This window comes from Sinohyriopsis cumingii, chromosome 17, assembly GCF_028554795.1.
Source record: "Sinohyriopsis cumingii isolate HCF-2022 chromosome 17, ASM2855479v2, whole genome shotgun sequence".
Classification (NCBI taxonomy): domain Eukaryota; kingdom Metazoa; phylum Mollusca; class Bivalvia; order Unionida; family Unionidae; genus Sinohyriopsis; species Sinohyriopsis cumingii.
The window spans coordinates 16,547,159-16,563,922 of record NC_142977.1 but is presented as its reverse complement, the minus strand read 5'-3'; the positions used below and the strand labels follow the sequence as shown (position 1 = coordinate 16,563,922).

The 16,764-nt window shown below is 35.0% G+C and overlaps 1 protein-coding gene across 1 annotated transcript; it reads left to right on the top strand.

Annotated features, from left to right (window-relative positions):
- The first annotated feature begins 2,074 nt into the window (after positions 1-2,074).
- On the top strand, positions 2,075-15,290 carry LOC149777818 (F-box/WD repeat-containing protein 5-like). Its single transcript, XM_089938880.1, has 7 exons — positions 2,075-2,185; positions 4,120-4,496; positions 8,182-8,356; positions 8,922-9,061; positions 9,539-10,836; positions 13,711-13,923; positions 14,409-15,290. Exons 1-7 carry the CDS (start codon positions 2,173-2,175, stop codon positions 14,653-14,655), a joined length of 2,463 nt encoding a protein of 820 aa, XP_089795006.1. The 5' UTR covers positions 2,075-2,172; the 3' UTR covers positions 14,656-15,290.
- Positions 15,291-16,764: the final 1,474 nt, after the last annotated feature.

Here is a 16,764-nt window from a genome sequence, read left to right as displayed (position 1 = left end):
TTTCTGCTTTGCAGATTTATTTGTGGGTTTGTGTGTGTGTATGTGTGTGTGACAAACTAATGCTTAAGTTACGACCGATGAAAACCGTTCTTAATGCCTTTTGCACCTCCAAGGTAATGGATATTGTTTCACACACAAGTCGGTCTCGTTCTAGTCTCTTCGCCCATAATTCAGTATTATCTCTCAGCGTTTCAGTGTTGGATATATATTTTCAAGATATCATATTTTCGGTGGTGTGTGTGTGTGTGTGTGTGTGTGTGTGTGTTGGGGTAGGTAATGAATATGTTATTTACATATAATACGATTGAACCTCATCCTTTTTAAATGAATTTATTGCAGTGTGGTAAATTTTTAATTTTACACTGGGCACCATCACTTAATTCTTATCACATTTTTGCACAGCACACGATGTATAAGTATTTATTTAAAAATTACATTGCATTTTTTAAATTCCAAAATATGAAATATGAGAACTTTCTTGCTGTTGTACTTTTCTGATGTCAGGTCTAAAACACATTGTTAACACATTTCAACAGATATAGTTATGAGCATAACTCGGAAGCATATTAAATTTTTGAATGAGCAACCGAAATCTGGTTTCTTCCTGTCTGTCTCGCTCGCCATGTATATGTTTGTATTTGAGGACTGGCTAGTATTGCGTCACGGGACCACGTGATCTATCGTCTCATCGAAGCTCGGAAAAACTCCGCAATTTACAGAATCGTGGTGTCTTCCGTGCAATATAATCACTACCCGCCTACGATATTTAATTTATAAACATCACAGTCCAATTAAAATTTGTAGAGAATTACATACATAAAAGTAAAATTTTTGTTTCTGGTCCCCTTTAAACTAGATTCCGATTAAGTTGCATTGAAGAACACGGATCAGACATAATAAGGACATAATATAATTTATAAAACACTTAAAATATTATTCTTATTATGAGATTCAATAATTTAATATGAGTGTATCACGTTTTTTATTTTTGAAGAAAATACAAGTAAAGAAATGATATTAACTAGGTATTACAGGCAATTGCGTTGGAAGCTTATTTTGGTTTGCCAAGGAATATACACTGCAACCCGTTGTCGTCTCCCCTGGCATGTAGCATATTAAACTTAAATTATCCAAAGAAAATACTAAACAAATAACTGATGGGCAAAAACAAGCTCTAACCATGAACCCAATTGCACACACACACACACACACATACACACACACACACACACACACACACACATATATATCAAACTTGTTGGCTTCTTGTTTGTAATTACTGAATGCGCGAGTAATTTTTTTCCCCTGAAGAATCCAGGATAAAAGTGTTGGTTGTTTCACAAATAAAGTTTTTTAATGGATCAATCGAGATTCTGAGGTGGTGCTACGGCTCGTTTCCATCTAGAACACGCAAATTTTCCAAACCTTTAATTCACAATCTGGTCAGGATCGTGAAGCCTAAACTCGTGAATACTTGTATCACCTCCATGGCTAGTTCGATAAATAACCCACCCACCATCCAACCACCACCGATCCGTTTTGATACTGATGGACGATATGTGGGTAGAATGTCACCTCATCATAAAAATGTGCAATCTGCTGCATGCAAATCTTTCCGGAACAAAGCTGTGTACTCTTTAGACACATACCGGTAATTGGTAACAGCCATATCCAGCGCGAAATTCAAAATGGCCAGAGGACCGATTGTTATGCTATTCCACGTGGATTTACAAGTCACCAAACAAAATGTACATATCACCAAAAGAATCTTTCAGCCGCCAGCAGCTCCAAATACGGGTAAGTGTAGAAAATGTACACCGATGTGTGCAAACAAATTTTCTGCGAAGTTTTGTAGCTTTTTAATAAATTGATGATATCAGCCCCTAAACCGAAATGAATATCATCGCGGGCGAGGGGTTGATTTATCGGCCTACTCCATGGCCTACCTGCTGTACTCATTACCTAGGATTTACGGTATTCGTACATGGCGTTTGTCTCGTGAAGCTGTTGCAATGTATAGAACGCTTTCCGTTTAGTACGGATGCAAATCAATACGAGCATTATTGACCTAGTCACCGTATATAGCAGCGGCAGAAGGTAAACAAACGTTTTGTCTCTGAAGATTGTTGTACTTTATGGAAGTACTACCAGATACAAAAAGATCGTTTATTCATGGCTTCAGCTGGTAAATATGTTTGTACATTTTTTAAAGTAATTCATTGTGTTTAGATTATAGTTTGTTTGTAAACGGTAAACAACCTACTGTACTCTTAGGTATACAAATCGAAAGCGACACTATATATTGTGCTCAAAACGTAAACTGTGTGTATTTTGAAATACGTTGTAATGCATTTAAGACAAATACAGTATTATCAGTTAATGCCTGAGCATATATCCATGTAAGTTACTGATAGTGATTTATGGGTGGAATACCGTGATCCTGGTTTCCAATGCGCTGCCTGTTTTCTGTACTAAGATTGAAATGTATTATAGAAAGAATACGTAGAATTCGTACCTTTCAGATGACAGTAGTTTTGTGTAGTATGTATTATGTTTTATTATATGCTCATTTTTTTCCCCGTTAACTTTACATTGACAGAATCGTTCAGTATTCCCCGGTACTGAACGCGCGCGATAATACACATATAGCATTCACGTGAATAAAAGAACTACTTTCTTTTGTAAATAAATAAATTCTGTGTTTTTATAGCTTGTGTACAAGTACATTATTGCTCCAAATACCGCATAACTCTCAAAAAATTTCTAGACTTTACGAAGTTGTTTGGTCGGATCGCAGCATTTTGTTGGGCACTTATTTTCTTCGTCCGGTGTTTGGGTACCTGAGTACTATTATTTCGATAATGTAGGTTAGGTTCCTGTTTTTGAAAGTCAGTGACATCTCGAATGAATCTGTTAACATTCATTGTGTAACCGTTTGTTCAAGCTGAAGGATCATGGCTTAGGTTTGTAAAGCATGATTGCATGCAAAGACAGTGATGTGAACAAACGAGTGGATTTTGATTCAACTGGGGTTTGCTCGGCTTGATTATTTATTTCAGCTGCATTTTTAAGCAGTTTGCTAAGCAGCTTAAAACTGACCTAGCTACGAAAGTAACGAATTAAACCAGTAATAGTAGATCTTGACCAGGCTTGGTATATAGATGCTGAGCATTGTGAGACAGCATGATATCAGTTAAAGATCATGGCGTAAGTTTGTTAAGGTGAGTGGCCCGTAAAAACAATAACTTGAAGATATAAATGCGTTATGATATATCTTAGCTTGCTATTTCATTTACATATCGGACTCGTTTTATAACCAGATCTCCATCACACATGACACCTATCACACAAGATCATGTGATTAAACATGACATGATTGTACATTAAATAATAATAATAATAATAATAATAATTATGGTGTATATTCCGATTAAAGATCGTCCTTTTTCAAGTGTCATATGAAAACCGAGCCGATCTGAACATATAACTGCTACTTCTTTCAATATCTGTATTGTAAAGTGGAATCTAAATTTCATTATCTTGTGTGCGAACGTGATAAAATGGTATTGCAAAACAAAATATATTTGTAACATCTTTTAATTGCAAGGTCCTTACTATTTTTGAAAAAAGGCGAGCTTAATTTCAGAACATTGGTAGTGGTCATATCGTAAATGATGGACACAATCAGGTTGCATAAGTAGCGATTATTTTACATTTTAAGGACACCTATAAGAGAGGACAGTATGTCAAGAGTTAAGTATTGGGTAAATTTTAACGAATTGTTCCGCTGTCCGTTATAACATGTTTAAACAAAGAAGGGAAATTTGTTATTATGACAGATGTTAATCGAGGTTTAAAAAATTGCAATTAAGATTGTGACATGGTAAATTTAGCCGAGTCTGCTTTGGGAATATGATCATTAATTTGCTCCAAAAAATAGTTGCTTGAAGTGTTAATGACAGCAATCTCGTGCTCATAAAAAACGATGAAAAACAAAAACATGGGATTATTGTACAATTTCACACGTTGAAAGCGACATAAGTAAAGCTTGCTGAACTTGAAATGACATTTGAAATTTCTTCCGTGTTATTTGTAAATATCGTCATTTATCTCCATCAGTGCTAATGGAAGCAGAAAAAGAGGAACAAGAGCTGTCTGCATGGCAGAGCTTATCTGATGATATACTTCTCAAAATCTTATGCTATCTACCGGCCCTGACATTAGGAAAAGTGGCGCGGGTATGCAAGGCCTGGTGCAGAGTGGCGTTTGATGAGATTTTATGGAAGGACTTATTTTACTGCCGTTGGAAAATAGCACGATCTATGCCCATGGCGCCAGGAAAAGTGTCGTGGGTGCAGGAATACAAGCGACTCTACTATCACACGCCGGCTGTGGAGAGTCAAGTTCTGCAAAGTCACACTGACGAAGTACTGCATATCAGTTTCTCACACAACGGCAACATGTTTGCTTCTAGCTCAAGGGATAGATTTATCAAGGTATTTTTGGCAATGTATATTGACCTAATTTTATGACTCCCATATATATATTTCTTGTTTATACTGGACATATGGTTTCTGACCTTTTCCAGACATGCACAAGTATTTTGATGATGTTTCACTCCTACCACTCTTAGTGATATTCAAGCATCGGCATATTCACATTAAAAGTGTGTAAGATGTGTTCCTCTGGTCACTCTTTATTGAAGTTACACCTTGTTTGGTGTAGCTATCAGTTATTGTAATAGTTAAAGCATAGTTATAATCGCTTTGTCCTAAGGCGCACTATAATAGGCCGATATACAATATACAACAGACGAAATAATGTGCAATCTAGAATAAGATGTGACGATATTGCTATCATGCTTGACGTCTTGGCCTTCTTTTAAAGTTTGTTTGTAAAATCTACCAATACAAGCATTGAAAATCTCCAGGCTGTAGACACTTTCGGCTCAGTGAATGTGCATTAAGGCCCAGGTTCTTTCCGGTAGAAATCAGGCTCTTTAGATAGTGTCGTCCTTTAAGTAAGATGATTTTATTTTGTTTGATTTCATTTTACCGTTTGATTGCAAGAGAATGGTTCCATTCTCGTAATCTTAAAGCTCATTTCCGGTCTGTTTCAAAACCGTATAATCAGTAGTGTGCTGATGTTTAGCTCTAAGAGAACATTGGAATAAAATTCCAACTAAAATCTACTCAATGTAATATCATATTCTTTGAAGAGAGTAAATTATTCCAATGTAAAACAGCATAGAAAAGTTTTCATTGGAATACAAACAGGGAAAATAATTAATTTTACAATGTCCATTACTTCAGTGGCATTAGCTTAGATTTGAAGATGTATACCCTGTGCATTACTTTGTTTATCACACATTATTTGTGCGTATTTTTTGTAGGAATAGTTCAGATAAAAGTAGGCATGTAAAAGTATTGACAATCACAGCTGTATTGTATAGTAGCTGTAACTTAAGTGATTGTGCTTGGTTCTGGATAGATCAGGAGCCATACGTAGACCAAAAAATCTATCTGTGATGAAATTTACGAGTTGGTGGACTGAGAATCCTTGTGTAGTCGGCAGTTGATAGCACATGCATTTATAAAGGAGTTTATAAAGATGGATCATTATATAAATATTTCATCGAATTAAGAGAATATGTGTTTTAGAGTTTGTTTTTACCAGTGGAAATAAGAGCCAGGCTGTCTTTTCTTGAAGATGTTCTCATCGTCTCTGCGCCATCTCATATTGTGTGGTCTTTCATGGACGTAGATTCCATTAATATCTGGTATACACTAATGGCTAATGTCGTTCGGAACATAATTTTTTTTTCAGCTTTTTAATAATTGGACACTTCATGACTTCATGATTCCAATTTTTATAAATGAAATGGATTTTCTGCAATACGAATGGCTGTAAACGGTCACGTGATACTGGCATGGAAGTTTTTACACATCATTAAATTATGGGACTACTTTCGGCTTTTGTACTGTTTGCAATATAAATAAACATTGCAGACACGTCATTGTGAAACGATTGTTTCAGCTTTTAAATCTTTTTTTTTTATTCAGCAAATAAATATAAAATACTATTTTTTTACTATTTCAAATATTCTTTGATTGAAATGCATAGTTTACAATTTGAGGTTCGTCTGCTACATAGTCGCGCAAAATGGCTGATTGCAGTGATTTTTCACTGCAATTTTCTGCGGAGTTTTTTGAACATTTAGATCACAAGGAGTTAAAAGAAATAATAGCAGCGATTGAAGCAGATGAAGATGGATTTGATTACAATGTGATGGATGTTGCAAACGTTGAAAATGAAACAGAGCAACAGAGATTGATAAATTCTCTCACATAGCACCGAATGACCTCAGTCACCATAGCCATACACAACAACAGCAATAATAGCGAAAGAACTGGGTCAGTCAATTTTGAGGCCGCTGAGGGTGTAAACCAAGATTCGAGAAATTATCTGAGGAGGACTAAAAAGCTATTGAAATAAATCAATACTCAGAGTCTCCTAAACGAAACACAAAATGGGGTAATGGCGTTTTCAATGGTATTTTAAAAAAATATATTTTAATTTTGTTTGTTTATTTAAAAAATCGTGAAATGTGTGTGGATGTTGGTGGTTTGGTGAATATGACCACTTACACAAAAATAAACACAAATATTTATGAGACCATTATTCAACGACTGAAAAAAAGTTTTTAAATGGTAAAACTACCATCTCCAACAATGTAACTTAACACCATTGCAAAATGTATATAATGATCCATAAAGGTGATTGTTTTGCTAATTTAAATTTTTTTGAATGTGTAGTCATTAATTCCTTCCAGCACTCCAGCACTCAACTTAGCAACCAAACAAAACATATGGCCGGTTTTGCGAGGAACTCTACATTTAACAACTGCACATTTAATTTCAGATTAGATAAATTAATTGGTCTTGTTAAGTATTAACGCTGATGAAAAAGATAAAAATGTTATTCCTGTATAGGACATACTATACTAAAAAAAAGAATGTATTTTTTTTTATATGAAAAGAAATGTGCTGCCACCACGGGTAGTCATTGCCTAATATGTAAAGGATGAAGTTGCCGAATAAACGTCACTGTGACAGTAGTTACATTTCATTTGACATTTGATCACTGAACCGGTCTTCACAAGTATTAACGCTTTTGAGAATGATATAAAATGTTATTTCTGTATACAATTTATTTAATTGTTACCTCTTTGTTAGTAAGGGATAGCATCATCTTGTTCATATTCCCATGTTGTTAATTGATAAAATCCATTATGATTTAAGGTTTGATTGAAAATTTAATCTAGCACACTAGTACATTCCTTATCGGCTGTTAGTATGTAAGGTCATGGTCATCTGATGTAGCAGATGGGACTGACTAAAATTTGGCAATAATGTTGTAAATGAACTAAATGTGTTGAAGCCATCGGTAACCATTGCCTAAGATGTAAAGTATTAAGTTTCTGAATAAACTAACTGTGACAGTAGTCAATATTGGCGTGATTCTGTACAGGTTATGTATTATGGAACGATGTGAAGCGGCGAATGAAAGGAAAGTACGCGCTTCTTAAATTGGAATGCTTTGTTGATGGAATAAGTTGATTTGACGGGCGAAAATGAAATTATAAGGATTAAATGATCATGGTTGGGTATTAATCGATGTGTAAATTTTACCTAATCACTCACAAAGTAAATAAAGTCCTTTCTTCCTGTATTAGATTTAAGTGAAGTAATATTTACCTTGTATCCCCCCTCCCCCCCCCCTTCCCCACCATGATTATTAGATTGTTGAACAGTTCTACTCCCAACATTATACAGCCTGATATACGTTCTGGTGTCGTATAGTCGAAAATATAGACATGTATCGTATGCTAATATATATTTAAATATATTGATCAAAAACCCTTTTGCATTCCATATGTAAGTCAGATTTTCCTTGTTTTTCGTGAAAATACACCAAATGTTCTTTCCCCGAAATCTTTAAAAACAATCTTGTACAGTTGGCGGCATGACATTATAAATTGGTCTGACAGCGCACACGCAAACGAAATAAATAACTAAACTACAGAAATAAAGATAAACACTTTAAACCCGTCTAGGTAGAATAGACTAATTTAAAAAAAGAACAAAATATTTAGTCCTTGTATTTGTAATTGTCTACAAGGTATGGGTCAACAGCAATCCTTGCTCAATCAAGCATCAGGCTGACATGAGAAGGTACAAATGGATATGCGCCATCTTCTCACAGTTCAACGAGGACGACACGCTTTTACTTGTGTCTGGAGTTCTCGAGGAAAATAACGGGTATATTGGAGAGATTGTTATCTTCAGTCTTCAGGGTAAGTAACACGAAGCAAATTCAGTAGAGATGGGGATACTGCGTCAGTGATTCTTCTGTTTTTATTGACTATATTTACGAAACACGAATTTTCTGCACCATTGACTGAATTAAATTTAATGAATAATTTTCCGTTACGATATGTGCATAGGTTTATCAGCTGCCAGGAATATTCTAAGTGATATGGACATAAAATTGCCGCGCTAATGATAACTTTACAAAAATATAATGTTCTCATGCACGTACATTTAGTTGATGCTGTATTCCTCCATCTCTTAATATCAATCCTTATTACTTCTATCTCTACTTAATTTAATATATATATATATATATATATATATATATATATATATATATATATATATATATATATATATATATATATATATATATGTGTGTGTGTGTGTGTGTGTGTGTGTGTGTGTGTGTTACACAAACTGTTTTGTCTTTCTCCCACGTTCCTGCTTTCCAAAATATGCAGTTTGCTGTACATGATAAATTTATGTTCGATTGAGTCACAAAGGATTGAATGTTCGCTTTCTGTATCTTTTTTGGTAAACATTTAGAGAACTTTGATATGATAAGCCAGGTGACCAATACGCGATTTGGTTTGTATGGATCGTGGTTCAACGACTGCTGCTACGTATCTGGAAATTTTCACTGGACTGGACCTGAAACCTCATGTTCAACAATCTTGCTGAACAAGGTAATCCTTATCACCGATTTTCGCCAATATTTGTTACACACTGTTTTTATGTGATTCTGTGTGATTATTACGCGTGCAAGATAGGTTCCATTCGTGTTAATATTTTCTATTCGTCAGCTTGTACTTCCTTCCCCCATCTTTAAATATGGGTTTCAGAATCATACCCTGTGGTAGGACAAGTGATTGAAATCACGTGCTTCAAACAGAGGTATATGAGTCATGTCAAATTGAAATGAGAAGATAACCGTGCGAACTCGATACTTGGATCCCATATTCCATTAATATGACGTTGTGAAGTCAAGACGTCGGTATACTATTAAAATGCATTACAGTATTGATGGGCATCATTATTTTGTTCTTTTTATATATAAAAAACAACATATTCTTCGTTGTGATAAAATGGACTTCAGAAATTGTCTGCAATAATATATTAATAGCAAGAGCTAAATAGTAGCTTAAATTATTTGTGAATTTCAGGTGTGTCGAAACAAAGGGACACCAGATGAATCTATGTTTATTGATCTTTTCCACTTTCGCAACAAGAATTATGATTTTGTCAAAAGCATAATGATTGCAGATGTTATGAAAGATGAAACCTGTTCTCTTCACAAAACCTCTGATTTGACAACACAGGTGACTGAATCAAGTACTGTGCAAGATAAGGGCAGGATATCAACGTGTGTTCATTCCGTAACAGCAGAATTGGAGCAGATATCAAGTGATACAGATTCGAAACATTCTTTGAAAAGGAGATTCTTCTCTAGACTGGCTGTTGAAAAGTCGCGTTCATCAGACAGCCAGACTTTAGACTTGGACCTTTACATGCATAAGTTTGAATCAGACTTTGTTTCACGAACTGACGCAAATGATAACTCGAGTAATACATCACCAATTGATTTGGAATCTTTAATTAGCGAGAACGGAAGGGAAGAATATTCTCATTCATTCCGTTTTAAAGTTACTCGTGACTTGAAATCCACAGCTAGTGAAATGGAAGACAAATTGGCATTTACGTCTATCTCAGATGATGATTTGATTATAACCTCTTCTGATGTTCCAACAGGACATTTGGATTCGAACCGTGAAAGTCGAACGGCGTGCAGTCAGCCATGGTTTAACGACATGCAGGTCAAATCCCTGGCTCTCAGTGCAACTAATCAAACATCAGAAAAGGAGAATAACATTACGATATATCGGAGAGAGGCATGTCAATATCATGCAACAGCTACAGCTGTGGACAACAGGGCACACGTGTTGTCCTTTCCCTCAGACTCGAACATTCAAGGAAACACGGCGTATTCTGTAAACCCTACAGATCTTGCATCGTCCCCTGAAATTTTATCAGAAGTCTCTGATAATGATGAAACCCTTAAGAACAGTAATGGACTTGATACATATATTACATCTAAACTGGTCGACCAAGTTACAGACAATGACATTCGCAACAATGGAAGTTGTGAGAGTAAAGTAAACACCTCTGGACCAGCAGTCAACAAAAACAAAGGTGACTCATCGTGTATACATGAAAGCTCGGACTATTTAAATGTTACGGATAAATATTTAATCTTTAAACGAGGATCGGGGAGTCAAATACCGCATAAAGTAGAGATTAAATTGATTCGAGCGCAGAAATATTTTAACGCAATTACAAAGCAGCTGATAACTGATGATCCGGACAACCTACAGTCGGCGGAAAGAGATGACTGTGATGATATAGATTACAGTTTCAACATGCACGGTCACATCATTGGGATGTGCTTGTCACCCGATCACAGGTAAATGCATAACGTAAACCTCTTTTTATCAGGTCTGTCAATAAATATATGTTGACACCGATTCCTGATGAACCCAGTTTTATTAACTTTACAGTTATGCTGGAGTTACATTGACATAACATTTAAGTAAATATTAAATGGCGTTCAAAAATAATAAAGTTTCATAATTTAGACGTTATTTAGAAAACTCAGTCTTGTATCTCTTAGCAACAACCTCTAACTGATACAATAAATAAAGCTTTATTTTGTAACTAGTCTGATAATGCGTCATGTGACATCTAATATATATTGATCCATGTTACTCTCAACGATGCACACATTTTATTGTTTTACGGTCGACAAAAGGTTAACTATTAGCATCTTTTTGAAACCATTATTACTTGAAACCTGTCGCGTGTACTAGGACGTTTTAGATCCTTGTTGACTTCTAAAACTGCTCATTGTTTTAAAAAAACCACAATCCTACATTAAAATTTTAGTCATGGTTTAAGTAAACATTTGCAGATTATATTGATACAGTAACCAGCTGATTTCCATATGTTTTAATTTAAATGTTGGGTGTGATGGTAATTCATGTGGTTTTTGGCAATGTTAATATTACTTTTGTAGCTGCAGTAATTATTGTTGTGTCTGTTGCTGAGTGTACGGATGGTTGAACAGACTGCTTTGTAGGTGTCATCCATTGGCATTTCGATGAAATGTTTCATTCTGGAGTAAACTGTTTTGTACCAAGAAAAGTATAGCGGAATTCATTATCGTAACACAGCGTAAAAGACAAGCAAATATTGATGCAACCTTCAATGGAATGTGGCAGAACTGCTTGGAATGAAGATTACACAAAATATTTCAGCATTAGGGTCAATATCAAAGGTAGAGTTTAAAGTTCAATATTTTCTGCATTCAACGTTATTTTGGCAACCTCTTTATGTTTTGGATCGGTGCATGGATTTCACTTACGATAATAAAAAAATTATAAAAAAATGGGAATGACTACTTACAATATGTTGCGGGCAGGATAGTTCCGAGCAAAATACTTTAACAATCACGAAAGATATAGATTCAGAGCACACTAATTTTTATAGATTCAGGACACGGATCTTGATATACCACAAACATTTCCGTATAAATTGTAGCACATTTCATACAACTCACACATTTATACGAAACGTCCATAGAAATTGGAGAAATAAATGTTATGTTTTTGTTTTAATGGATACCATGTAAATTACACATATATATGCAAAAATTCAGTTTTTAACTCTTTATTTCAGTTCCTTTCCCCCATAATAACTCCTCCATAATAATTATCCGCTACAAAACTTACTAAAATAGAAGCCCAAACTTGTAATATGGTTTTCCATGTATATATTATTGTGGTTGTTTATGTATTTCTAAACAGTAGCAACACTACTACTACTACTACTACTACTACTACATTGGAATAATATTATTTATGCAACCTTGAGCAAATTCACTCAAATAGACTTGCAAAAGTAATGTACCAAAACTGTACTGCTTTGTCAAACATTTTATCTTTCTCTCACGGAAAGGTTAAGAGAGAAAACGAAAGACGACTCGGGATTAAGGACATGCGTTAATGTAGAATCGTGGAGATTGAATACACGCGTTAATCTAGAAACATGGCGACTTAGAACGTGCTTTAATGTAGAATTTTAGCTAGCTGTGGTAATGTAATATTTGTCTTATCTTACCATGTCAGCCTTTAACAAATGGTTGCAAGATTGTTTGCATTATTGAGCAATATATTCAATATAAACATATACATTTATCTATTTATTTTTACTTTTTTGTTTTTTGTGTTTAAAACGAACGTTTGAAGTCACTCTTCCCAGTTTTGTACAACTTTTTGAAGAAAAAAAACTTTTTTTATTCCCGTGATAAGATGGGTATGAGAGTAATATATATTCGCAGTTTGTGACACACTTTGAAGACAATGTTTTCATGCTCGAAGTCCAAGTCTCATTGAAAACAAAGCTCAGTTGATTATGGTGATCTTAAAGTGACATTATAAAACCTTAATTCAGGAAAAATTTAGTCCTGCTCTTTTCCTGATCTTTGCATGTGCCTAACTTGAGAAAAGGCATGTAAAGTGTACTCTCGTAATTTAACCTATTAGGGATGTAGCAAAAGCGATATATACATATCAGTCACACGACATCTTGCATCCATCTGTTGCACACTACAGAGATGTCTTAAAAGACGTTTACATATATATTTTCAATTTAAGGTAATTTAAAGACATGTGGATTGTAAATAAGAGACAAATGAGCTAATATCTAATGCAGATATGACAAATTGTTTTTCTTATTTTTCCCAAGATTAAGATTGTATTTTAACGTTGCATCTGTTTGTCATAATCTTGTTAAAGAGAAGCAACATATGATTGCCCTCAGACAAATGTTTCTCACGAATGCATTCATTTAAGTTTATTCCTCTATTTAATTATAAAGGAACATACAGCAGAGAAATTGAAATATCGCGGCCATTAATATATAAACAAATATGATATTAACATTTTTTTTATAAACAGAATGTCTCGGCTTCATTTTGGACGGTATACAAGTAAAGAAAGTAAATGTCATAATAGTGCACAGGTTACTAAAAGGATGAGTGAAATCCAGTTATATTTATTTTGTCATTCTGTGTTTATCTAGAGTTCCTGCCTAGATTATGTGTTTTCGTTATGCTGCAATCTTTGAACCTCCGTGACTTGTTTGCTTATATTAATGTTTTCAGAAATGGTTTGTTTGTTTTTCTCTAGCATAGTAATTAAGCATTCTTATTAAACAAGTAACAATTTTAATTATTTTCAAATTCTGCTTCGAAGTTTTTAAGTGCTTGCATTTTGTACAGGTTTTTGTATGTGAATAGTCGTCCATGGCTGAAGGACGACCAAACCGATTATCCCATGGACCTTGATAACCTTGCGAAAGAGATTGATATTCGCATCATAGACCTTGTCAATCTCAAGGAGCTGGGTCAAATGCAGACATCCCAAAAGGCACTTGTGCCTGGGAATAGAGATATCGAAATAGACTTAGACGTGTCCCAGGAGTATGTAGCTAGGTAAGTTTGCCAAAATATAAGTTTGTATCTTATTGTTGCGGAAGTTCAGTGTATTGATGACAATACGTTTTACACGCATCTGCAAACACTGAAAACGCATTGCCTTGACACAATTCTAATGATGTACAGAAGTCTGTGAATGATACGTTTGACGTATTGTAAAACAGACATCTATATTTTATATGAGATAAATAAATGTAATGTTTGGCGTGGTGCCGAAACATGGAAATTCCATTTCAGGCGATTTATTACTGCTGGTCAAGTTGACTTCGCATAGGTACCAATGAATTACTTAATGTTTATTTAAAATATTGATTAAAATTCTGTCTTCTGAATAGAAAGACTTGCAAATATTACATCATAGGTAGCAGAGTGTAGTATTTGCCTAGTCCAGATGTGCAGATATGTAAAAGTGCTAAGCGTGACATCAATGTGTGCTTTTTTATTTATTTATTTATTTATTTATTTATTTATTTATTTTAAAGTGGAGCGGAGGACAAACATGGATATCTCTGGGACCGACATTATGGGATTTGTGTGAAGAAGTTTCCTCATTCTGATATCGTAAACTCAGCTGTCTTTAATCCTGCAGACCCAGAAATGCTTGTAACTGCAAGCGATGACCACTCCATCAAGGTTTGGAGGTCATTGAACAGGGAAAAGGAACTAAAAAAGACAGAAGCTTTTGCAGCAAGAGAAGTAGGAGATACAGCTGCAGGAAAGCAGTGTTAAATTTCAATGGAGATTCCATTAACTTGGGAGAATCAAGGTCCTCTTATACCGTAAATATCACGCTAACATGACTGCTTCCTTGGTCTATGTGGTTAGAGCGTCCGCCTCGGCTTTGAGAGGTCGCGGGTTCGAACCTGGGCCGAGTCATACCAAAGACTATTAAAAGCATGCTACTAGCAGTTGCCTTGCTTGGCGTTCAGTATTAAGAGGTTAGAGTTAAGACTGGTCGAGCTGGTGTCAGGATAATGTGATTGGGTAGGACATAATACCATGTCTGCGGTATGATGCCATAGCGCTCGACATCGCTATAAACTGCTGCAATGCAGACATTCTAGCGATGTTACTTAACACAAATTGATAAAGCTACGTTAAGAAGCCAATTCACACACACAGACACACTGACACTCATACATATACACACTTGATGAGCTTGTCTGTTAATGCTACTTTAGATGGCAGCTGTAAACGTTAAGCTTCTCCTTCTGCTTCTGTTTCAGTGGTATGATTCTACGGAGAATGCGTCATGATGTCTCACACACTGTGTTAAAATCTGCGAATGGAAAACATGTATTCATGTCATCAAAATAGAAAAGTTTATCAGATGTAATAAAGAGTAGTTTCTGACTGCTTTCGACTGCTTTCGACTGCTTTCGACGACCTTTGCTGTTGATGCGTTGTTTAGCACCCACCCCATATGCTCGGGTTTTCACGTTCGACCCCATTGATAGACCCATTTCACAATATATCATCGTAACCATACTGACGGATTTCTGATAACGTGACCATTTATTATAGTATAGTGTGTGTGTATGTCACTTTAAAAAAAATCGTTGGCTCTCAAGAAAATATGCAAAACTTAAAAAGAGTCGGGAGCAGACGTTCTGTCAGTTTCCATATTGGTAACTTGTGTGTTTCTTTTGACTATGTATTGTTGAAAACGAAAAATTTGCCCGTTCTGTATTGAGCAACCTACGGGCATATCCAGAATCCGGATAAATGGGTTGATAAGCTTCTGTTAGCAACCGCAATGGAAACAGTCTATACATTTTTAAAATAATTTGACAGTCCTGACTTAGCTTGAACAGAAGACTTATAACGCTAAAATAATAATAACTTTAATTTCAACAAAAAGTGTATTTCTGATGGTATCTCGTAAATTCTTAATGCACGTTTCGCCAAGTGAAATTAGTCCCTCAGAAACCTCATGTGTCATACTAAATTATGTGTCATTCCCTCCTGCGGTACTACGTGTTCTCATATAATTTCATATGTAACGCAATTAATAACTTCTTGTGACGTTAAGCATTACGTCATTGCTTCATTTAAGGCAAAGGCATATAAGTAGAGGATTTTTAATAGATTTAAATATCTGTTCACTGCATCATTCTGTGGTTTCGTTCAATATAATATGTAACTTCCGTCATGTGATAAATAAAATGTGTGAAACAACTGAAATATTTCCTATTTTTGGCGAGCATTTGTGAGCAAAAGATTGGAATTATTTGACGAATTATTACTTATACATATTATATATACTTCCTGGTCTTTTACTTTGGGAATATTTTGTCCAGGATTGAGTTGATATTGACACCTTTTGAAAGGAATGGCAGGTTCTCATCCATGCTGACTTTCATTTGTTTCACCGGTTTATTCAAGTAGATTTGAATATGAGTAAATTGGTTACAACTTTGATGCAATTGGTACATTAAATAAAATGTTGAGATTTTGGATTGTGAGGTACAATAAATATTTGTTTAAAAACATTCTTTAGATTTGTAACGCCTAATACAAGGTCTTTTATCCAAAACAGCTGGTTCAAATATCGTTGACTTTTATTTCAAAGAACTGCAACATTGTGTTGCGAAAGATATAACTAGACCTCGTTTCTGTAGTCAGTGCGCATGTGCAAAAATTATCTGGTTTCGGTACAAGAATACATGGCGAACTCCAGTAACGTTTGCTTGTTTTAACAAAGCCATTCTTCAACAAATATTCAACTTCCTTTTACAAACATTTCTGCTTGTGAGGATTGATCCTGTAAAGGTGCTGTTTTACAGGTTTAGAATCCACGGTTTCAACATTGTGGTAGATTATATTTCTTCAAGTTGT

Bases quoted from the DNA above. Each gene is read 5' to 3' on its own strand.
- LOC149777818 (XM_089938880.1), top strand. The intron at 4,497-8,181 runs GTATTTTTGGCA...ATTGTCTACAAG, and splicing joins CAAGGGATAGATTTATCAAG to GTATGGGTCAACAGCAATCC. The intron at 10,837-13,710 runs GTAAATGCATAA...CATTTTGTACAG, and splicing joins TGCTTGTCACCCGATCACAG to GTTTTTGTATGTGAATAGTC.